Genomic DNA, 19,861 nt, shown 5'->3' on the forward strand with positions numbered 1-19,861 from the left:
CGGGTGGATCACGAGGTCAAGAGATCGAGACCATCCTGGTCAACATGGTGAAACCCCGTCTCTACTAAAAATACAAAAAATTAGCTGGGCGTGGTGGCGCATGCCTGTAATCCCAGCTACTCAGGAGGCTGAGACAGGAGAATTGCCTGAACCCAGGAGGCGGAGGTTGCGGTGAGCTGAGATCGCGCCGTTGCACTCCAGCCTGGGTAACAAGAGCGAAACTCCGTCTCAAAAAAAAAAAAAAAAGAAACTTAGTTCCAATTTACACTTTTCAACAAAATTGGAAATTATAGGAAAATGGGAGACAGGCCAGATAGGAGGGTGACTGCAATCTGACCAGTCTTGGTCCCAGCTGCCAGAGTCTGCTCTAGAGAAACCTGAGGTAGATTGCTGCTGCTTCCCAGTCTAGAACCAGGTACATCCCTCTTTCTTCCCCTGTACCCCAGTATCCTTTACTGGTCCTTTGTCCTCTTTCCAAACTTGAACTCCAAGTTTTCCTCAAAACCTACTGCTGGATCACTTTTCTTTTTTGTTGTTGTTGAGACGGAGTGTCGTCCTACCCCCCAGGCTGGAGTGCAATGGCCCTATCTGGGCCCACTGCAATCTCTACCTCCCGGGTTCAGGTGATTCTCCTGCCTCAGACTCCTGAGTAGCTGGGATTATAGGCACATGCCACCATGCCCAGCTAATTTTTTTGTATTTTTAGTAGAGATGGGGTTTCACCATGTTGCCCAGGCTGGTCTCAAACTCCTGAACTCATGAACTGCCCACCTTGGCCTCCCAAAGTGCTGGGATTACAGGCGTGAGACACCATGCTTGGCTGTGTCAGGTTTTGATAACATAAAAGAACAAATTCATTTTGAATCTATTACAGTAGCACAGAGTATCACCAGTGGATGGCAGCCCAGATGCATCTTTTTCAGGTACTTCATACTGTTATCTGATAATGTTAAACTCCAAAAACTTAGACAATACATGCAGATGATTCCAAGTTTCTTAAAGGGGAATTCTCTGGCACTGATGGCCTCCAGCAGTGATAGGAAAGCAAACCTACCATGTAAATCTAACATCCTCCAACCAGACAACCAGCTCCCTCCCACACTCCCACTGTCCTCACCACTCACCCTGTACATTTCAGCTTCCAGCCCTATACATTCTCACCACAGTGGCCTCCAGGTTGTAGCCACCGTACCAAGCAGGACGGCAAACTCGATCTGTATATGACTGAAATGCCTCTATTTCCTTTACCAGTATGTCTCACAGGAGAACAGATTTTAAGACACATATTCTTAGCTTCAAGTAAGTCAAGGAGTCTTTACCCTCCTCAAGCAGTGGCTCATAAGCTAGAGCCACTCATATTGAAGTGCTTGAGCAATTTTCAGATTTTCAAAACATCAAACAGAAATCAGCAATGAGCTGCTCAGACTTCAATGGCATAATTCAATATCAACTCACTGTGGTAAGGCTGTTTATACCACAATAATTGGATGGTCTAAATAGCAGTAACTCCAGGCCAGGCACAGTGGCTCACACCTGTAATCCCAACACTTTCTCGGAGGCCGAGGTGGGCGGATCACGAGGTCAGCTCAAGACCATCCTAGCCGGCCAACATGGTGAAACCCCGCCTCTTAAAAAAAAAAAAAAAAAAAAAAGGCAGTAACTCCAAAGGCGTGTGCATGGTGGTGGTGAGATAATCAGGTGCTGGTGTAGAGGTCTATGTGTGTATATTTGGGGAGGAAGGAGAACACCCCAAAATAAAGCCAAGGAGACACTGCATCACAGATGTAAGCTCTCTGCACCACGCTCCTCCACAGTTCAATGTCCTTTCAATCTAAGTGGCAATTTCTGCCATTTTCACTAGTCTCCTGTGTGTCAGCCTAATTCTGACAAATGAAAGTGAGCGGTACACATGCCATCAGTTTGGGAAGTCCCACTGCATCAGGAGCCCGTGAGTGGACAAAGCCTAGGGCTGTGTTCCAGACAAGTCACCTGGCCTCAGTGGAACTCATTCTTTTTCTGAAAAATAAGTAGTTTTCTTTCTTTGAGTCTTGCTCTGTTGCCAGGCTGGAGTGCAGTGGCACGATCTCAGCACACTTCAACCTCTGCCTCCTGAGTTCCAGCGATCCTCCTGCCTCAGTCTCCCGAGTAGCTGGGACTACATGTGCATGCCACCACACCCAGCTAATTTTTCCATTTTTTTAGTAGAGACGGGGTTTCATCATATTGGCCAGGCTGATCTTGAACTCCTGACCTCATGATCCACCTGCCTTGGCCTCCCAAAAGTGCTAGGATTACAGGTGTGAGCCACGGCGCCTGACCTAAAATGAGTAGTTTTCAAAAGCATTCCTCGGGCACTCCAAGGAAGGGTAAGGGGTGAGATCTATGAGACGGAGGGCAGAGCTCTGAGACCCCTACCTGAGATCTGCCCAGGTGTTTTACATATTAACCTCCTTAAAATGCCGTCTAAACAAAGCTTTTTTTTTTTTTTTTTTTAAGGAGACTGAATCTTGCTGACACCAGGCTGGAGTGCAGTGGTTCAATCACAGCTCACTGCAGCCTCAACCTCCCTGGCTCAAGTGATACTCCCACCTCAGTATCACAAGTAATTGGGACTACAGGCATGTACCATCGCACCTGGCTAATTTTTCTATTTTCCATTTTTTGTAGAGACATGAGCCTCACATTATTGCCCAGAATGGTCTTGAACTCCTGCCTGGGCCTTGCAAAGTGCTGGGACTACGGGCGTGAGTCACTGCACCTGGCCTAAACAAAGGCTTCTAAAACAAACATTGAACTTCTGGAAATCATCTACTCCAATCTCACCTCCAGATTTAACCATCCAAGGATCAAGCTAAGATTTATACTAACATTTACAGAGCACTTTCAAAGTATTAGGCTTTTTTTTTTTTTTTTTTTGAGACAGTCTTGCTCTGTCACCCAGGCTGGAGTACAGTGGCACAATCGGCTCACTGCAACCTCTGCCTCTTGGGTTTAAGAAATTCTCTGCCTCAGCCTCCCAAGTAGCTGAGATTACAGGCACCTGTCACTTTGGCTGGCTAATTTTCTTTATTTCTAGTAGAGACAAAGTTTCACCATCTTGGCCAGATTGGTCTTGGAACTCCTGACCTTGTGATCCACTCGCCTTGGACTCCCAAAGTCCTGGGATTACAGGTATGAGCCACCGCACCCAGCCTAGTATTAGGCTTTTAAAATATCTTATTAACCCAAGTATCTTATTAACCCTTCAAATCAATCCTAGGAGAGGGATATTATTTCCACATTTACAGTTGGGAAATTTAAGGCTCAGAAAGGTGAAGTGACTTACCCGGTAACAACATGAGGAATTAAGGTATCAGTCTTTAGTTATTTCGCCTATACCTCACTGCCTGCCTTTCCAACCATACTAATTCCACCTGTTGACCTGCTTGAAGTTCCCCCACGTCATTTTAGCAACTATAAGGAGTCAAAAGTGTTTCCTGCCAAATGCAGTTGGTACTCACTTCCCCCCATTTACAGAATTCAGACTAATCTGTGGGACACATGACGAAGAGCTTCCTGCCAGGTTTGCTGTTCCCCACTAATTAATCACCTCCAAGCTTTTCATTGCACCTCTTAGGCTTTCTAGATCTTGCAAGGTCTTTTCTCTTCTCCCACTCACATCTTCTCTAAGTCTACATTCCCATGCAGGCTAAATCAAAGACTCAGTTCTTTAAATCAAGTTCTGACCAATGACAGGTGGATCTGAAGGTTTCTCAGCTCTCTGACCATCTGTACTTCCAAACAGCCCTATAACAAATGCTTCTATGTATGTGACTAAGCCTTCTCCCCATACTCCACCTACACACCACTCCAAACCCTGGACCCCCATCTTAAATTACACCCTACATTGTATTTTTGCACGAATCCTTGGAGGATGCAAAGAGAGGGTAAATAGTAGGAAGAAACTCTAAAGGAAAAGGTCAAACCAGACAGACATACCCTCTTCAGGTACCTTGGATCCTCTCCCCAGGGTCTCTAAAGGACGCACAAACCCGAGACAAGTGATGGTTAAAAAAATTTGGGTTTTATTGTTTTTGCTAAGTAATACTTTAAAAAAAAAAATTTCATTTTGAAGGCAGGGCTTGAATTATTTAATTTTGATCCATTTATTTAATTAAAAAAAAAAGGAAGGGGAAAGAGATCATGGCCAAAAAAATAGTAGTTAACCCCCACCCCACCCCCAAAGCTCTCGCCAGTCATGTGAGCATCACCCACATCCCACTCAGTGCCTGATATTCGGATGGTGGCATACTCTGCCCCATGAGACTGCCTGAAGGCACAGGGCAATGGATGCCAATTTTAGCTCTCAGCAGGTTAGTCAACCAGACAAACTGGTGGGCTAAAGTCCAGAAATTCTTTCCAGGTTTTCTGCTCATTGGCTGAGCACATACAAACTGTCATAAGCTTGTAAAATTTAAGGGGAGCTGGGGTGGGGCATAAGAGCAAGAGGACAGCAGGAGAAGAGAAACTACAGGTCACCCAAGCTTTTTCTTGGGCTAGTGGCTCTGGATACAGATTTAAAGAGAGGTCAGAGTAGATGGACTCCAGGTTTCTTATGAAAGAAAACTATCCCTCAAATAAGACGAGCTGAGATGTGCCATGCAAAGAGTTCTTCCTGCAGAGGCACAGGAGAAAGGGCAGCTGACTCTCTCATGTGGAGAGAGTGGCGAGGAAGTTCTAGTACCATGAAGTAAGACAGGCAGAGGGAGAATCCTGAGGTTTGGGCCAAATGTGAGACTGGTACACACACAGACTAAAAAGCCATCAGGAACCCTCAAAGCCAAATTCTGCTGCACACACTGGCTCTACAAAGTTCACAGCAAGAATCTCTTGCACCAAGTCAAGTTAGTGGCCTCGCTATGGATGGTGGGGAGGGCAATATATTTTTATTTTCAGAGGGATGAGGTGGGAAGAATAGCCATGATCTAGTAAAAAGAGACCTGCAAGAAGCAGAAAATATTTAGAGAACATTTTAATATATATTTTCATATATATATTTAAAGTTAAGAAAAATAAAACTAATTCAAGCCATGCCCTGTGCAAAAAAAAAAAAAAAAAAAAGAAAGAAAAAAAAAAGAAAAAGAAAAATTTAAAGTGAGACCTTTGCTGCTCTGGTCTCAACTTAAGAATCACAGTCAGCTTGTTATTTTTATTTTGGAAGATGTAAAAGTTTCTTTCAATCATTCAGAAGGCAAGAGTAGCCACTTATAAAAACAGAATGGCAGGAACAGACCAGGAAAGGAAAGTCAGAAGGGCAGAGTGGGAAAGGAATTTTCAAAAATAAAATTAACAAGGTGACTGTTCCAGAAGGGGGCTGTGAAAAGGACATGGCGGACCGAAGTCTGTTAGTCAAGTAATGATTCAACTTTTAAATTATTCTCTTGTTCTTTTTTGTTGGGTGTTTTGTTTGTTCAAGTCTAAGATTTGGAAATGCTGACCCTTTGTTAACAAGAGCCAACAGGACATACAGGATCCCTTCCCTCCCCCGGCCTGCCTCCACTGAAGCCACCACCAGCGCCTCCTTGGCTGGATGCTGGAAGAGTCCTCCATGTGTACGGACTCAGGATGACAGGGCAGCCTCCTTCTGTGGTTGCTGGGCTTGTGAACGTTGCAGTATCTTTTGGCTTTCCACGTCTCTAAAATGTTTTTCAACCTGAAAAACACCAGGCAACCAAGGTCAGTAAAGGAGATGAACAAGAAAGGTCCAAACAGGTCCCAAACAATCCAGTCGAGGTTTCAACAGCCCCGCCCTGGCTGTCCAGCCTATGCACTAGCCAGGCACCTCTGTCCTTGCTGTCTACTGACCTTTCCAGCCACAAGGTAGGCCAGGGTGTCCTGCTTCAGCCACACTTTTTGCAGTTTCCACTAAGATTGGCTAGAAGAGGGTGAATATACAAACTAAACGACAAAATGAGAGGAGATTATCATAACCTAAACTCCTCCTCTCTTCTACACACAAGTGCAGAATGAAAAGTTGGTGGGGGAATTACAGTCTTACCATACTTCCTACATCTACAATGTTGGTCTCTCAATGTTCCTCAGAGGAAAAAAAAAAAAGCAGGAGTGTTTTGGAAGTGTTTTGGAGTGTTTTGACAAATGGTATAACTCAATCTAAAGTCCAGTGATATATGTAGGGTCAGAGACACCAATGGCAACTGATTTATACGAACAAGATCTTTCTAGAAGGATGCCCACAGCTAACAAAACCCAATATGGACCAGGCACAGTGGGTCACACCTGCAATCCCAGCCCTTTGGGAGGCCAAGGTGGCGGATCATTTCAGGACAGGAGTTAGAGACCAGCCTGGTCAACATGGTGAAACCCCATCTCTACTAAAAATACAATAATTAGCTGGGTGTGGTGGTGCACGCCTGTAGTCCCAGGTACTCGGAAGGCTGAGGCAAGAGAATCGCCTGAACCCTGGAGGCGGAGGTTGCAGTGAGCTAAGATCGCACCACTGCACTCCGGCCTGGGTTAACAGAGCGACTCTGTCTCTAAAAAAGAAAAACTCCATATGGGAAGAGAGAAACTGCTCAGGCCCAATACCATGGAATGGCGTTGCTAATTCTAAAAAGCCAGCAAAGGACATTGGGTCAACCACTCACTTCATTCCACACCACCCCGTGGTTCCTTTCCCACAGGAATGTCCAAGCCACAGCTGCAGAGCCCCACAGTACAGGAAAGTCAGGGAGACCAGAACAGGGCTGCAAGGGGAGGCAGAGACTGTAGCACAGTGCTCTGCTCTGGTGCTGAAGACGGAAGGCACGAAGAACCATCCTCTCTCCCCTAAAGTTTAAAGGCTCCTTTACTTACTATTTTGCGTACATGGCTCAGTGCACTTCCCTCTTTGCCTTTACAGTTTTCCACTTGATATGGGGGTGTAATAACAACTTCTTCCATGACTACGATGTTTTTTTCTTGCCATTTACAGTCTTTAATGCTGGAAGGAGAAGACAGCAGGCCAAATGTAACCTCCTCTTGGGGGCATCCCACATCTCCTGTCTCATGAATAAATAACTCCAGAAGGCTGATCCCAAGTTCTCAGCTCACCATTAAGCCAACAACTAGACGCCAGCAGCCCACAGAGTAGCCAAGAAACATTCCTTGGGTGCCACTGGCTAGAAAACCAATGAAACTCATGCATATTTATTCTTCGGAGAGCCCAGAAATTGTTACTCTGAAGCATCAGAGACCTGAAAAGTCATAAAAATGTGATGGAAGCCTCAAGAAACCAAACTAAGATAGCAGCCTAGGGCAGAGGTTTGCAAACTTTTTCTCTCAACGGTCTCTTAGCAAATATTTCAGGCTTCGCCAGCCATATCGTCTTTGTTACAACTAGGACTGAACTCTGCCATAGTTGTGCAAAAGTAGCCATGGACAATAAGTAAACAGATGAGCAGATCTGCCTGCTGGTATAGTTTGCTAACAATTGGCCTAGGGAGAAATAACCACCTTTAGAAAGATAGGAAAACAGACTGGGTGCGGTGGCTCACACCTGTAATCCCAGCACTTTGGGAGGCCGGCAGGTAAACTGCTTGAGTCCAGCCTGGGCAACATGGCGAAAACCCGTCTCTACTAAAAATACATACAAAAAATTAGCCAGTAGCAGTGGCATGTGCCTGTACTCCCAGTTACTCCAGAGGCTAACGTGGGAGAATCACTGGAGCCCAGGGAGATCAAGGCTACATTAAGCTAAAATTGTGCCACTGCACTCCAACCTGGGCGATTAAAATGAGACCCTGTCTCAAAAAAAAAAAAAAAATAGAGGCCAGGCATGGTGGCTCAGGCCTGTAATCCCAGCACTCTGGGAGGCCAACAGGGGGCAGATCACACGGTCAAGAGATCAAGACAACCATCCTGGCCAACATAGTAAAACCCCATCTCTGCTAAAAATGCAAAAATTAGCTGGGTGTGGTGGTGCATGCCTGTAGTCCTAGGTACTTGGGAGACTTAGGCAGGAGAATCGCTTGAACCCAGAAGGCAGAGGCTGCAGTGAGCCGGTATCGCACCTCTGCACTCCAGCCTGGCGACAGAGCAAGAGGCCATCTCAAAAAGAAAAAAAAAAAAAGAAAACAAACTCCCCATCTTACTATTATCTATACTCTGACCCTTATCATCCACAATGGGAGAAGCTTCTCAGACTGGCTCCTCTCAATAATCAGACAGTTGGGCACTTGCCAGACTGGGAAAACCCATTCCAGTTCACACCTGGGGAGCCCCAGGGCAGCTGATGCGACTGAGAGTTCCTTCACATACCTGTAAATGTTCAGATTCTCACACTATGGCCTCAAACAGCTCTGATGCCAGCTGTCATCTGTGCACCAGACCCAGGGTGGTTAAATAGGGTAACAGAAGGCAGTTGGGGGGGATGGAGGGGGGTGTCAAATGTTCCAGTTTTTCAGCAGTTAGGGAAGCTAGTGGAGAGTCAAATGACTTCTGCTGTGACAAAATGTCTTTTAAGAGGTGATAAGAAGGTGGCCTACTCTAACTCCCTGTGTTCATCCCAATCTACGTTGGGAAAACTGATTAGATAACTTATCCTTAATAAAAACTGCATCAGCTTTTAGAGAAAGACACAAAACAACAAAATCAAAGAGAAAGAAATTCACTAGTTCTAAATTATGGACTACTAGGTCTAAAAGGGATTCTTAGGGATGATCTAATCCAAAATTAAGTTTCACAGACAAGAAATGGAAGACTAGAGAAGACAACTTGTCCATGATTACACTATTCTTCTGTGTGGAAAGCAGGCAACAGCACCTGCATCTCTGGATGCTGGCGTATTGCCAATACCCTACCCAGCTTCCCCAACAGACTTTTAGGAAGACAACCACCCAAAAGCCTGCCACCAGACAGCACAACCAGGTAGCATTACCCCACGACAAAGGACCTCTCCAATCCCCCAACTCACGTCTTGTGAATGGTCTGGAAGAGCTGCTGGCCCTCTAGAGAGACACCAGCACTGATTGCATAGGCCTGGCTCAGCTTCTCCTCCTTCTCCGTCCGTGCTTTGCTGGCAAGCTAGGGTGGAAGAGAGGAAAGAGACTCAGAATGGGATTCATCTTCATTCTTCCGAACAGTCAGGACCTAAGCTGAGGAAAGGAGGCCAGGAAAGACTGATCTGGACAGATTTTGTTTTCTCAGAAATGAAAAGTGAAACCAATTTTAAAAATCCACAACATACCTGAACAGTTACTGCTATTCCAAGAAAACGTTCCTTCCTTCCTTCTAATACATGCTGCATACCTACCATGTGCCAGATATTCACTGTGCTAGGCTAGATACAGCCTGAGTGGGTGGGGGAGACAGACTATAAACAACTGAAAACAAGGTAATTTCAGATGGTGATAAGCGCTAGGAAGAAAACAGAGCACTTTAACATACACCGTGTGGCTGGGGGACTATGTGACGGCAAATGACGGTCAGAGATGTAAAAACATATACATTTCCAGCTGGGCTCAGTGGCTCAGGCCTGTAATCCCAGCACTTTGGGAGGCTAAGGCGGGTGAATCACAAGGTCAGGAGTTTAAGACCACTCTGGCCAAGAGGGTGAAACCCTGTCTCTACCATAAATACAAAAAAAAAAAAAATTAGCTGGGCATGGTGGTGGGCGCCTTTAATCCCAGCTACTCAGGAGGCTAAAGCAGCAGAATCACTTGAACCCGGCAGGCAGACATTGCAATGAGCCAAGATCATGCTACTGTACTTTAGCCTAGGCAAAGAAGCCAGACTCTGTCTTGAAAAAAAAAAAAAAAATACACCCACACTCTCTTTCAGTTTCAAGGAGAAAATTAAGAATTTTTATCAGCTGCTGTGCTAGAGCCCCCAGTTTAAAAATTAATACATACCACACCTTCACAGACCACAATTTGAGGCTTGAAAGACTCTTTCCAGCACCATTATCTGTGCTCACAAGGGGAGCCAGGACTCAAGTACATCTAACCATAGACATTGTCCACCTTTACTTCAGCTAAAGGCAACCCTGTCATACTTTTGAGAAAAAGAAATGATCTGAATTCTATGTCATGTCTGTTCCTTCACTGCCCTCTGGTGGAACAATTCACAAACTGATCAAAAGAAAATCTAGTAAAATCTGGTAGTCTACTAGAATGTACTAAATTCTACCCTGTCAGTCCCTATCACCTCTCCAGCACATTTCTGATTCCTGTCCCACACTACTGGTTGCTAGAGACTCCAGAGGTACAAATTTGTTTGAGTGTAAGACAAAACAAATGTGCTAGACAAGGTTTGTTAAAACAAATTAAAGGCAGGCAGTGCATGTGAAAAAGTCCAACAAATAATCCAGAGACTTTTCAGACCCATGAACATAAACAGCTGAATGTAACAAAGCTGCAGCACATGCGCAAACACACACGAGAACACATTTTGTCCCCAAACACCAATTCCTTAAATAAAAGGAGGGACTGGCCGGGCGCGGTGGCTCACACCTTTAACCCCAGCACTTTGGGAAGCTGAGGTGGACAGATCACTTGAGGTCAGGAGTTCAACACCACCCTGGCCAACAAGGTGAAACCCTGTCTCTACTAAAAATACAAAAATTAGCTGGGTGTGGTGGCACACGCCTGTAATGCCAGCTACTCAGGAGGCTGAGACAGGAGAATGGCTTGAACCCAGGAGGTGGAGGTTGCAGTGAGCTGAGATCGCACTAACTGAGATTGCACTCCACCTAGGGCAACAGAGTGAGACTGTCTCAAAAAAAAGGAGGGGGGGAACTATACCTACAGCATGTTCCAAAAGTACCTTGATGCTTGGAATCTTAAAACATTTATATTCTGCTTTTACACTGATCCATCAAACCATAAATCAAGCATAGTTTTATAGCAGGAGAAGTAAACCAAGTGTCTAATTCTTTGTTGATAAAGGTAAGCACTTTGTTAAGGCTTAGGTTTGACTATGAAGAAAAGGAGGCCTTCAATTGCCATGTGGCACTGGGTATTCTTGTCCTTGCCTGCGTTTCAAAGACTGTCTCAGAAAGGAGGAGCGGGTGTGAGCACAGAAGGCCAGCTCATGCTGTCATTTCAGCCTCCCTGGGTAAGAGAGGGAAGAATGGCAAAACTCTGCAGTGATCTTAAGCCAGAGCTCCATTTCACAGGATCTCTAGGACATGGAAAGAGACAAATACAGCAGCAATATATAAATAATCTTTCAGGCCTGGCTGCCATTCTGGCCCCACCAGGCTATAACTGTACAGACAAATAAACGCACAGGCTGACAGCATTCCAAGCAGTGGCAATCCCAACTGTATCAAGAAAGGCTTGTAGCTTTTATGTAGTTTCTATGGTAAGAGAGCTGCTGCTGATGTATTTTAAGCAGCAACAAGCAACGCTTACTCAAGCACCAAAAAAACCATGGTAACAAGGAGGAGTTTCCTTTTTTTGAGACAGAGTCTCACTCTGAGGCCCAGGCTGCAGTGCAGTGGTGAGATCTCGGCTCACTGCAACCTAAGGAGGAGTTTCCTTGAATCTTGCTTTCCAAACAATACCTTAAGAAAATCTGGCCGGGCGCGGTGGCTCAAGCCTGTAATCCCAGCACTTTGGGAGGCCGAGGCGGGTGGATCACGGGGTCGAGAGATCGAGACCATCCTGGTCAACATAGTGAAACCCCGTCTCTACTAAAAATACAAAAAACTAGCTGGGCGTGGTGGCGCATGCCTGTAATCCCAGCTACTTAGGAGGCTGAGGCAGGAGAATTGCCTGAGCCCAGGAGGCGGAGGTTGCGGTGAGCCGAGATCGCGCTATTGCACTCCAGCCTGGGTAACAAGAGCGAAACTCCGTCTCAAAAAAAAAAAAAAAAAAGAAAAAGAAAATCTGAAGTGGGCCAGCACTGTGGCTCACGTCTGTAATCCCAGCATTTTGGGAGGCTGAAGTGGGAGGATCACTTGAGCCCAGGAGTTAGAGATGAGCCTGGGCAACACAGTGGGACTCTGTTTCTATTTAAAAAAAAAAAAAAATCTGAAGTCTTCAAGGGAAGAAGGAAAAACTGGAGGGTGGCAGAGCTCCTGGGAAGCATCTAGTGGTCAGGCATGCATTTACCTTATAAGCAGGCTGGAGGATCTCATTTTGAAACCTCAATCCCTTTTAAAAATGTTTATTCCTGAAAATCAAAATCATCTCCAAATGCTGGGTCAGAGAAAGCTGCTTCTATAAAGCTTGTGTTGACTAGATAGTCTGAACACTCAAAGAGTAAAATGTCTTTGTCACCTACATAGTAGCTTAAAAACATAATATCACCCCATTTAGTAAGAGAGAAGAGTTGGCTCAGGAAACCAGGCATCTATGCAGAATGTTTAAGAATGGAACTGACAAATTAAGCTAGAGGAGGGGAGGAAAAAAAAGCTGGAAGAAGAGCCACTTTTGAATTTTTGCCAGAGAGAAAATAAAATGGATATAAATCTCAGCCAGAAGTGATTCTTTACTGAGTAACAATGACACACTGGTTATAGAACAATGATTTCAAAATATACCAGTTCCCCTCCATCCCGGGCCAAAATACCAGTTATGCAAGTGTAATCTCCTCTAAAGGCTCCTAAAGGCTCCAAAAGCAAAGGAGATTGGACAATTCTCCATTTCAATTCTAAGGCAAACAGATCCCAAATGCTAAATGACGTAAGGGGACACTAAGAAAAGTCAGCAGAAATGACTGTAAGCTGACCATGTATTTCCAGTTCACTCCCAATATCCTCAACCTACAGTAATGCTTTAGGGATCTAGACTCAACTACAGGGATCTACTTTTACCAGGAAGCTGTACAAATGGGATAAAATCTCCTAGAGAGGACCCCATCAATTAGGGGTCCCTATCAATGGGGAAGATTGCTCACAATAAAAGAATCTAGAAGTGTTTCCTTTCCTCAGAATTGGGGATGGGGAGACAGGAAGATTACCTTGCCCTTTTTTTGGTCATAAAAATTCATGCAGAACATGGATATGCCTTATTTTGTAAAGCAAACGATTATCATTCTAACCTCAATTTAGCTGCTGTACAAATCTAAATTTTCCCACATATTTTTGCAAATGACTATATACCTATAAGTGGCCCAATTATTCCAAGTTAGTAAGTTTCTGGTTTTTGCCAAAGCACTAAAGAGAACCAATAAAATCTGCCCTCAGCAGAAAAAGTATAAAATGTGCCTTTTAGGCTTGGGAGGATCACCAAGATTACTTTTTTTTTTTTTTTTTTGAGACTGAGTTTCGCTCTTGTTACCCAGGCTGGAGTGCAATGGCGCAATCTCGGCTCACCGCAACCTCCGCCTCCTGGGTTCAGGCAATTCTCCTGCCTCAGCCTGCTGAGTAGCTGGGATTACAGGCACGCACCACCATGCCCAGTTGATTTTTTTGTATTTTTAGTAGAGACGGGGTTTCACCATGTTGACCAGGATGGTCTCGATCTCTTGACCTTGTGATCCACCCGCCTCGGCCTCCCAAAGTGCTAGGATTACAGGCTTGAGCCACCACACCCGGCCAAGATTACTTTTTAAAATTTTAAAATTTATAGTTTTTCCTTTACTAGAAATTTCATATCAATGGAACAATACAGTATGTTGACTTATGTCTCTGACTTTCACTTAGCATATTTTTTAGGTTTATCCATTTTGTTTTATGTATCAATAGATTTTTATTTTTTTTGAGATGGAGTTTCACTCTTGCTGCCCAGGCTAGAGTGCAATGGCACGGTATCAGCTCACCTCAACCTTTGCCTCCTGGGTTCAAGTGATTCGCCTGTCTCAGTCTCCTGAGTGGCTGGAATTATAGGCATCTGCCACCACGTCCGGCTAATTTTTGTATTTTTTACTAGAGACGGGGTTTCTCCATGTTGGCCAGGCTGGTCTCAGGTGATCCACCCACCTCGGCCTCCCAAAGTGCTGGGATTACAGGTATAAAGTTTTAAACTGCTAGGTAGCATTCCACTGTGGGGATATAGCTCTACCTTTTATACATTCATTCACCAGCTGATGGACAGTTGATCAAAATCTGAATTGTTTCCAGTTTTGTTTTTTGGGTTTTTTTTTTTTTTTTTTTTTTTTTTTGAGATGGAATTTCGCTCTTGTTACCCAGGCTGGAGTGCAATGGCGCGATCTCGGCTCACCGCAACCTCCGCCTCCTGGGTTCAGGCAATTCTCCTGCCTCAGCCTCCTGAGTAGCTGGGATTACAGGCACGCACCACCATGCCCAGCTAATTTTTTGTATTTTTTAGTAGAGACAAGGTTTCATCATGTTGACCAGGTTGGTCTCAATCTCTTGACCTCGTGATCCACCTGCCTCGGCCTCCCAAAGTGCTGGGATTACAAGCTTGAGCCACTGCGCCTGGCCTTGTTTTTTGGGTTTTTTTTGGAAACAGAGTGTCACTCTATCACGCAGACCGAAACACAATGGCACAATCTCAGCTTACTGCAACCTCCACCCTCTGGGCTCAAGTAATCCTCCCACCTCAGTTTTCCGAAGTAGCTGGGACCACAGACGCACACCATCATCCCCAAGCTGGTCTTGAACTCCTGAGCTCAAACAATCCACCCACTTCAGCTGCCTACAGCGCTGGCATTACAGGCGTGAGCCACTGCACCTGGCTGTTTCCAGTTTTTGGCAGCAGTCACACGCAAGTCATTGTGTGTATAAAAGTAAAAACATTTTACTTTTTTTTAAAATTTCATTTATTTATTTTTTAATAAAGACGGGGTTTCACCATGTTGGTCAGGCTGGTCATGAACTCCCGTCCTCAGGTGAGCCACCCGCCTTGGCCTCCAAAGTGCTTGAATTACAGGCGTGAGCCACCGCGCCCGGCCTCATTTTACTGCTTAAAAGTAAAAAATCTTTTTTTATGGACATGTTTTTACTTTTGTTGGGTAGACAACTAAGAACAGAATTTCTGGGTTATATTTTTGGTAAGTGTATGTTTAACTTTTAAAGTAACTGTCTTCCTGCTAGGGAAGTTTCCTTTAAAAAAAAAAAAAAAGGAAATGTCAAATTGTTTCCCAAAATGCTTGTAATAATCTACATTCTCACCAGTAATAGTTGTAATTCTGCCATATACTCACCAACACTGGGTACTGTTAGCCTTTCTGATCTTAGCCATTTTAGCAGAAGCGTAGTAGTTTCACACTGTGGTTTTCACTTGCACTTCCTTTATGTCAAATGGTATCAAGTATCTTATATGCTTATTGTAATTACTGTGTCTTCTCTGATACAGTATTCAAAGCTTCTGTTCATTTTTTAACTGGACTTTTTTTTTTTTTTTTTTTTTTGAGACAGAATCTCGCTCTATCACCCAGACTGGAGTGCAGTGGTGCAATCTCAGCTCACCGCAACCTCCTCCTCCCAGGTTCAAGCAATTCTCCTATCTCGACCTCCCAAGTAGCTGGGATTACAGGCCCCCCACCACCATGCACAGCTAATTTTTAGTAGAGTTGGGGTTTTACCACATGGCCAGGCTGGTCTCAATCTCCTGACCTCAGATGATCCACCTGCCTCGGCCTCCCAAAGTGCTGGGGTCTGGAATGTCTTATTATCATCATTTTCTTTTTTTAGATAGGTCTTGCTGTATTGCCCAGGCTGGAGTATACTGGTACAATCATGGCTCACTGCAGTCTTGACCTCCTTGGGTAAAGCAATCCTCCCACCTCAGCCTTCTGAGTAGCAGAGACCACAGGCAAGCACTATGCGTGGCCATTTTTTTTTTTTTTTTTTTTTTTTTTTTGATGAAGTCTCGCTCTGTTGCCCACCTCACTGCAAGCTCGGCCTCCTGGGTTCAAGCAATTCTCCTGCCTCTGCCTCCCGAATACCTGGGATTATGGGTATGCGCCACCACGGCCAGCTAATTTTTGTATTTTTTTTTTTTTAGTAAAGACACAGTTTCACCATATTGGCCAAGTTCGTCTCGAACTTTTGATCTTGTTATCTGCTCACCTTGGCCTCCGAAAGTGCTGGGATTACAGTCATAAGCCACCTTGCCCAGCTTTTTTTTTTTTTTTTTTTTTTTAATTTTATCTAGCAATGGAGTCTCCCTATGTGGCCCAGGCTGGCCTCAAACTCCTGATCTCAAGTGATCCTCCCACCTCGGCCTCCCAAAGTGCTGGAATTATAGGCGTAAACGACAGTGCCTGGCCTGCCTTATTGAGTTTTAAGAGTTCTTGGCTGGGCGTGGTCACTCACACCTGTAATCCTAGCATTTTGGGAGGCTGAGGAAGGCAGAACACTTGAGCCAGGGGTTTGAAACCAATGTGGACAACATAGTGAGATGGTATCTGTATTTTAAAAATACAGATTTTTTTACTCTGGTGTGTATACACACACACACAAACACACACAAATTTTAAAAGCTCTTTATATATTCTGGACACAAGTCCTCTATAACATGTATGTTTTGCAAATGATTTCTCCCAGTCTATGGCTCGTCTTTTCATTTTCTTTATGGAGCAAAACAACAAAATTTTTCCAAGCCAAGTGCAATGGCTCATGCCTGTAATTCCAGCACTTTGGGAGGCCAAGGCAGGCAGATCACTTGAGCCCAGGAGTTTGAGACCAGCCTAGGCAACACGGTGAAACCCCATCTCTACAAAAACTAGCTGGGCATGGTGACAGGCGCCTGTAGTCCCAACTACATGGGAGGCTAAGGCAGGGGAACTGCTTGAACCCGGGAGGCGGAGGTTTCAGTGAGCTGAGTTTGCACCACTGCACTCTAGCCTGGGCGACAGAGAGCGACTCCATCTCAAAAAAAAGTAACCATAACAATTCAACGACTATCTCTCAAACTACACCCATTTTCAATGCAAACATGCTAGCTGCTGGCCTCAGTACCAGTCAGTTAGAAGAACTAATTGGTTATCATCTTAAAGAATAAAAAGCACCATATTTAAGAACACACTGGGTTCAGGGAAACCAAGAGGCATAAACTTATAAATATTTGTTACTAACGTGCATATGGCTTACTTGAAATCACAGCACAAGACAACCTGTGCTTACCTGGCTCTCCTTTCATTCCACATGATTCCCAGTAAAAACAGTCAGTCCTTGTGTACTAACCAATGTTTCCTCCTGTGCCCATTTTATATGCAGCACCTTGATGTGGGCAAAGGAGAAAAGTACATGCATTCGATACCAAAGCACATCAATATTAAAAGGCTTCTAGGCTGGGTGTGGTGGCTCATGCCTGTAACCCCAGCACTTTGGGAGGCCAAGGCAGGAGGATCACTTGAGGCCAGTTCAGAAAAGCCTGGCCAACACTGTGAAACTCCTTCTCTACTAAAAATACAAAAATTAGCGAGGTATGGTGGTGCACACCCAGCTATTCAGGAGGCTGAGGCAGGAAAATCGCTTGAACCCGGGAGACGAAGGCTGCAGTGAGCTCAGCTCATGACACTGCACTCTAACCTGTGTGACAGAAACTCTGCCTTTAAAATTAAAAAAAGGTTTCTAATCGTGCCTGATGCTGGGTAATAATCCTTTTGATTGGTTTTTGTTTTAAGAGACAGGGTCTCACTCTTTTGCCAGGGCTGGAGTGCAGTGGCATGATCCTAACTCACTGCAACCTCAAACTCCTGGGCTCAAGCCATTTTTTCCACCTCAGTCTGAGTAGCTGAGACTAGAGGCATGCACCACCACACCCAGCTTATTTTTTTAATTTCTGTAGACACAGGGTCTTGCTATGTTGCCCAGGTTGGTCTTGAACTCCTGGCTTTCAGCAATCCTCCCTCTTCAGCCTTCCAAAGTGCTGGGATTACAGGCAGGAGCCACTGCGTCCAGCAAGTGAGTGATTTTATGAACACCAAGGGCACACATCACCTCTGCACGCAGTGACATGGAAGGAAGAGGGAGGAGCCAGAAGAACAAAATCTAAGCAATATGCACTTCATCTTGTTCCGCAGTCACCAGCTGGCCATCATTTCCACATGCCCAGACAAGGAAGGCACAGGTGCCATGGGGAATCCAGAGGGATTCCTACTACAAGTATTTAACAGGTTGAGACAGCTGATACAAAGGAAACAGAGAAGCCAGAGAGGAACCTGCTGGGTGTGACCTACTGACTCCAATGAGCCACTATCAGTTTGTCTTCTCTGTGTATTTGGGTCTTCCAACCAGCTGCCCTCACAGAGGGCTTAGGAAACACTGCAGCTGCTGCCCAGAATTGCTTGTGACGCCTGCAAGCCTGGTGAGGGTCAAGGGATGGCAGACCAGAGTGGCTAAGAGCAATTGTCACTGTAAGAGCCTTTGCATGTTTCATACGTTTCAAATCGGGGGTAGGCTCTTGGAAAGCCTTCATTCTTCGTTAGCAACCAACAGGCTCTCAAAAATCTATCTCCCGAATATCAGCACCCCCAGGTCAACTGTTCCCTAGCTGAATGCCTGTGAATGAACTTTTTTTTTCCTTTTTTTTTTTTCTGAGACGGAGGCTCAATCTGTTTCCCAGGCTGGAGTGCAGTGGTGTGATCTTGGTTCACTGTAACCTCCACCTCTTGGGTTCAAGTGATTCTCCCACCTCAGTCTTCGGAATAGCTGGGATCACAGGCACGCACCACCACACCCAGCTAGTTTTATATTCTGAGTAGAGACAGGGTTTCACCATGTTGGCCAAGCTGATGGTCTCTTAACTCCTGACCTCAAGTGATCCACCTGCCTCAGCCTCCCAAAGTGCTGGGATTATAGGCGTGAGCCACCACGCCTAGTGTGCCTGAACATAAATGTTCAGCCACTCTCAGTTTGTCTTCTCTGTGTATTTGTTATGCGGTCACCAGCTGGGCCATCTTATTTCCACATGCCCACTATGTTCAGGCACACTAGGCATAGTGGCTCATGCCTTTTCCTGGCCAGGTGCAGTGGCTCACACCTGTAATTCCAGCACTTTGAGAGACAGAGGCGGGTGGATACCTTCAGCTCAGAGGTCTGAGACCAGCCTGGGCTACATGGCGAAATCCTGTCTCTACAAAAATTTTTTTAAAAATTAGCTGAATGTGGTAGCACACTCCTGTGGTCCCAGCTACTCAGGAGGCTGAGGTGGGAGGGTAGCTTGTGCCTGGTAGGAAAAGGTGGCAGTGAGGTGAGATTGCACCACCATACTCCAACCTGGGTAACAGAGTAAGACCCTGTCTCAGGGGAAAGAAAAAAAAAAAAACCAAAAACACTGTTCCCTACAAATCAACAGTTAGAACTAAAAAAGTACAGTTACCCCACTTGAAGTTGTGTCTTAGAATAAATAATAAATAACAAACAATGAATCAAAATATTGAATCAGGTGAGGGGCAGTGGCTCACACCTATAATCCCAGCATTTTGGGAAACTGAGGCAGGTGGCTCACGAGGTCAGGAGTTCAAGACCAGCCTAGCCAAGATGGTGAAACTCTGCCTCTACTAATAAACTACAAAAATTAGCCAGGCATGGTGGCAGGTGCCTGTAATTCCCACTGCTTGGGAGGCTGAGGTAGAGAATTGCTTGAACCTGGGCGGCAGAGGTTACAGTGAGCCAAGAACACGCCACTGCACTCCAGCCTGGGCAACAGAGACTCTCTCAAAAAAATAAATAAAATATTGAATCAGGCCAGGATTGGTGGCTCATACCTGTAATCCTAACTCTTTAGGAGGACAAGGCAGGAGGATGGCTTGAGTCTGTGATAACCTGTTTTTTGTCAGCTAAAACTGACTCATTCTTTCTCAGATTGAGAGCTGTTCAGGCTTCATGTAAGCTTCTTGGGCAAGACAGACTCCATCTTAGCTTCTTCATTTTAGTTATTTTCCCACCATTAAGTATGTAACTGTGGTATGTAGCTGGGGCAGGATGACACTGCCAGGCACAGTGGCTCATGCTTATAACACCAGC

The 19,861-nt window shown here is 45.1% G+C and overlaps 1 protein-coding gene across 1 annotated transcript in view; it reads right to left on the reverse strand.

Moving 5' to 3' along the window:
- Window positions 1-4,041: 4,041 nt before the first annotated feature.
- LSM12 (LSM12 homolog) overlaps window positions 4,042-19,861 on the reverse strand; it is a 33,571-nt gene continuing 17,751 nt past the window's right edge. Inside the window, exons 3-5 of the mRNA XM_003943637.3 lie at window positions 8,951-9,060; window positions 6,853-6,979; window positions 4,042-5,692 (exon numbers count right to left, since the gene is read on the reverse strand). Coding sequence (XP_003943686.1) covers window positions 5,600-5,692; window positions 6,853-6,979; window positions 8,951-9,060 — 330 coding nt within the window. The 3' untranslated portion in view covers window positions 4,042-5,599. The remainder of the gene's footprint in view (window positions 5,693-6,852; window positions 6,980-8,950; window positions 9,061-19,861) is intronic.

Source organism: Saimiri boliviensis, chromosome 17, assembly GCF_048565385.1.
Source record: "Saimiri boliviensis isolate mSaiBol1 chromosome 17, mSaiBol1.pri, whole genome shotgun sequence".
Classification (NCBI taxonomy): domain Eukaryota; kingdom Metazoa; phylum Chordata; class Mammalia; order Primates; family Cebidae; genus Saimiri; species Saimiri boliviensis.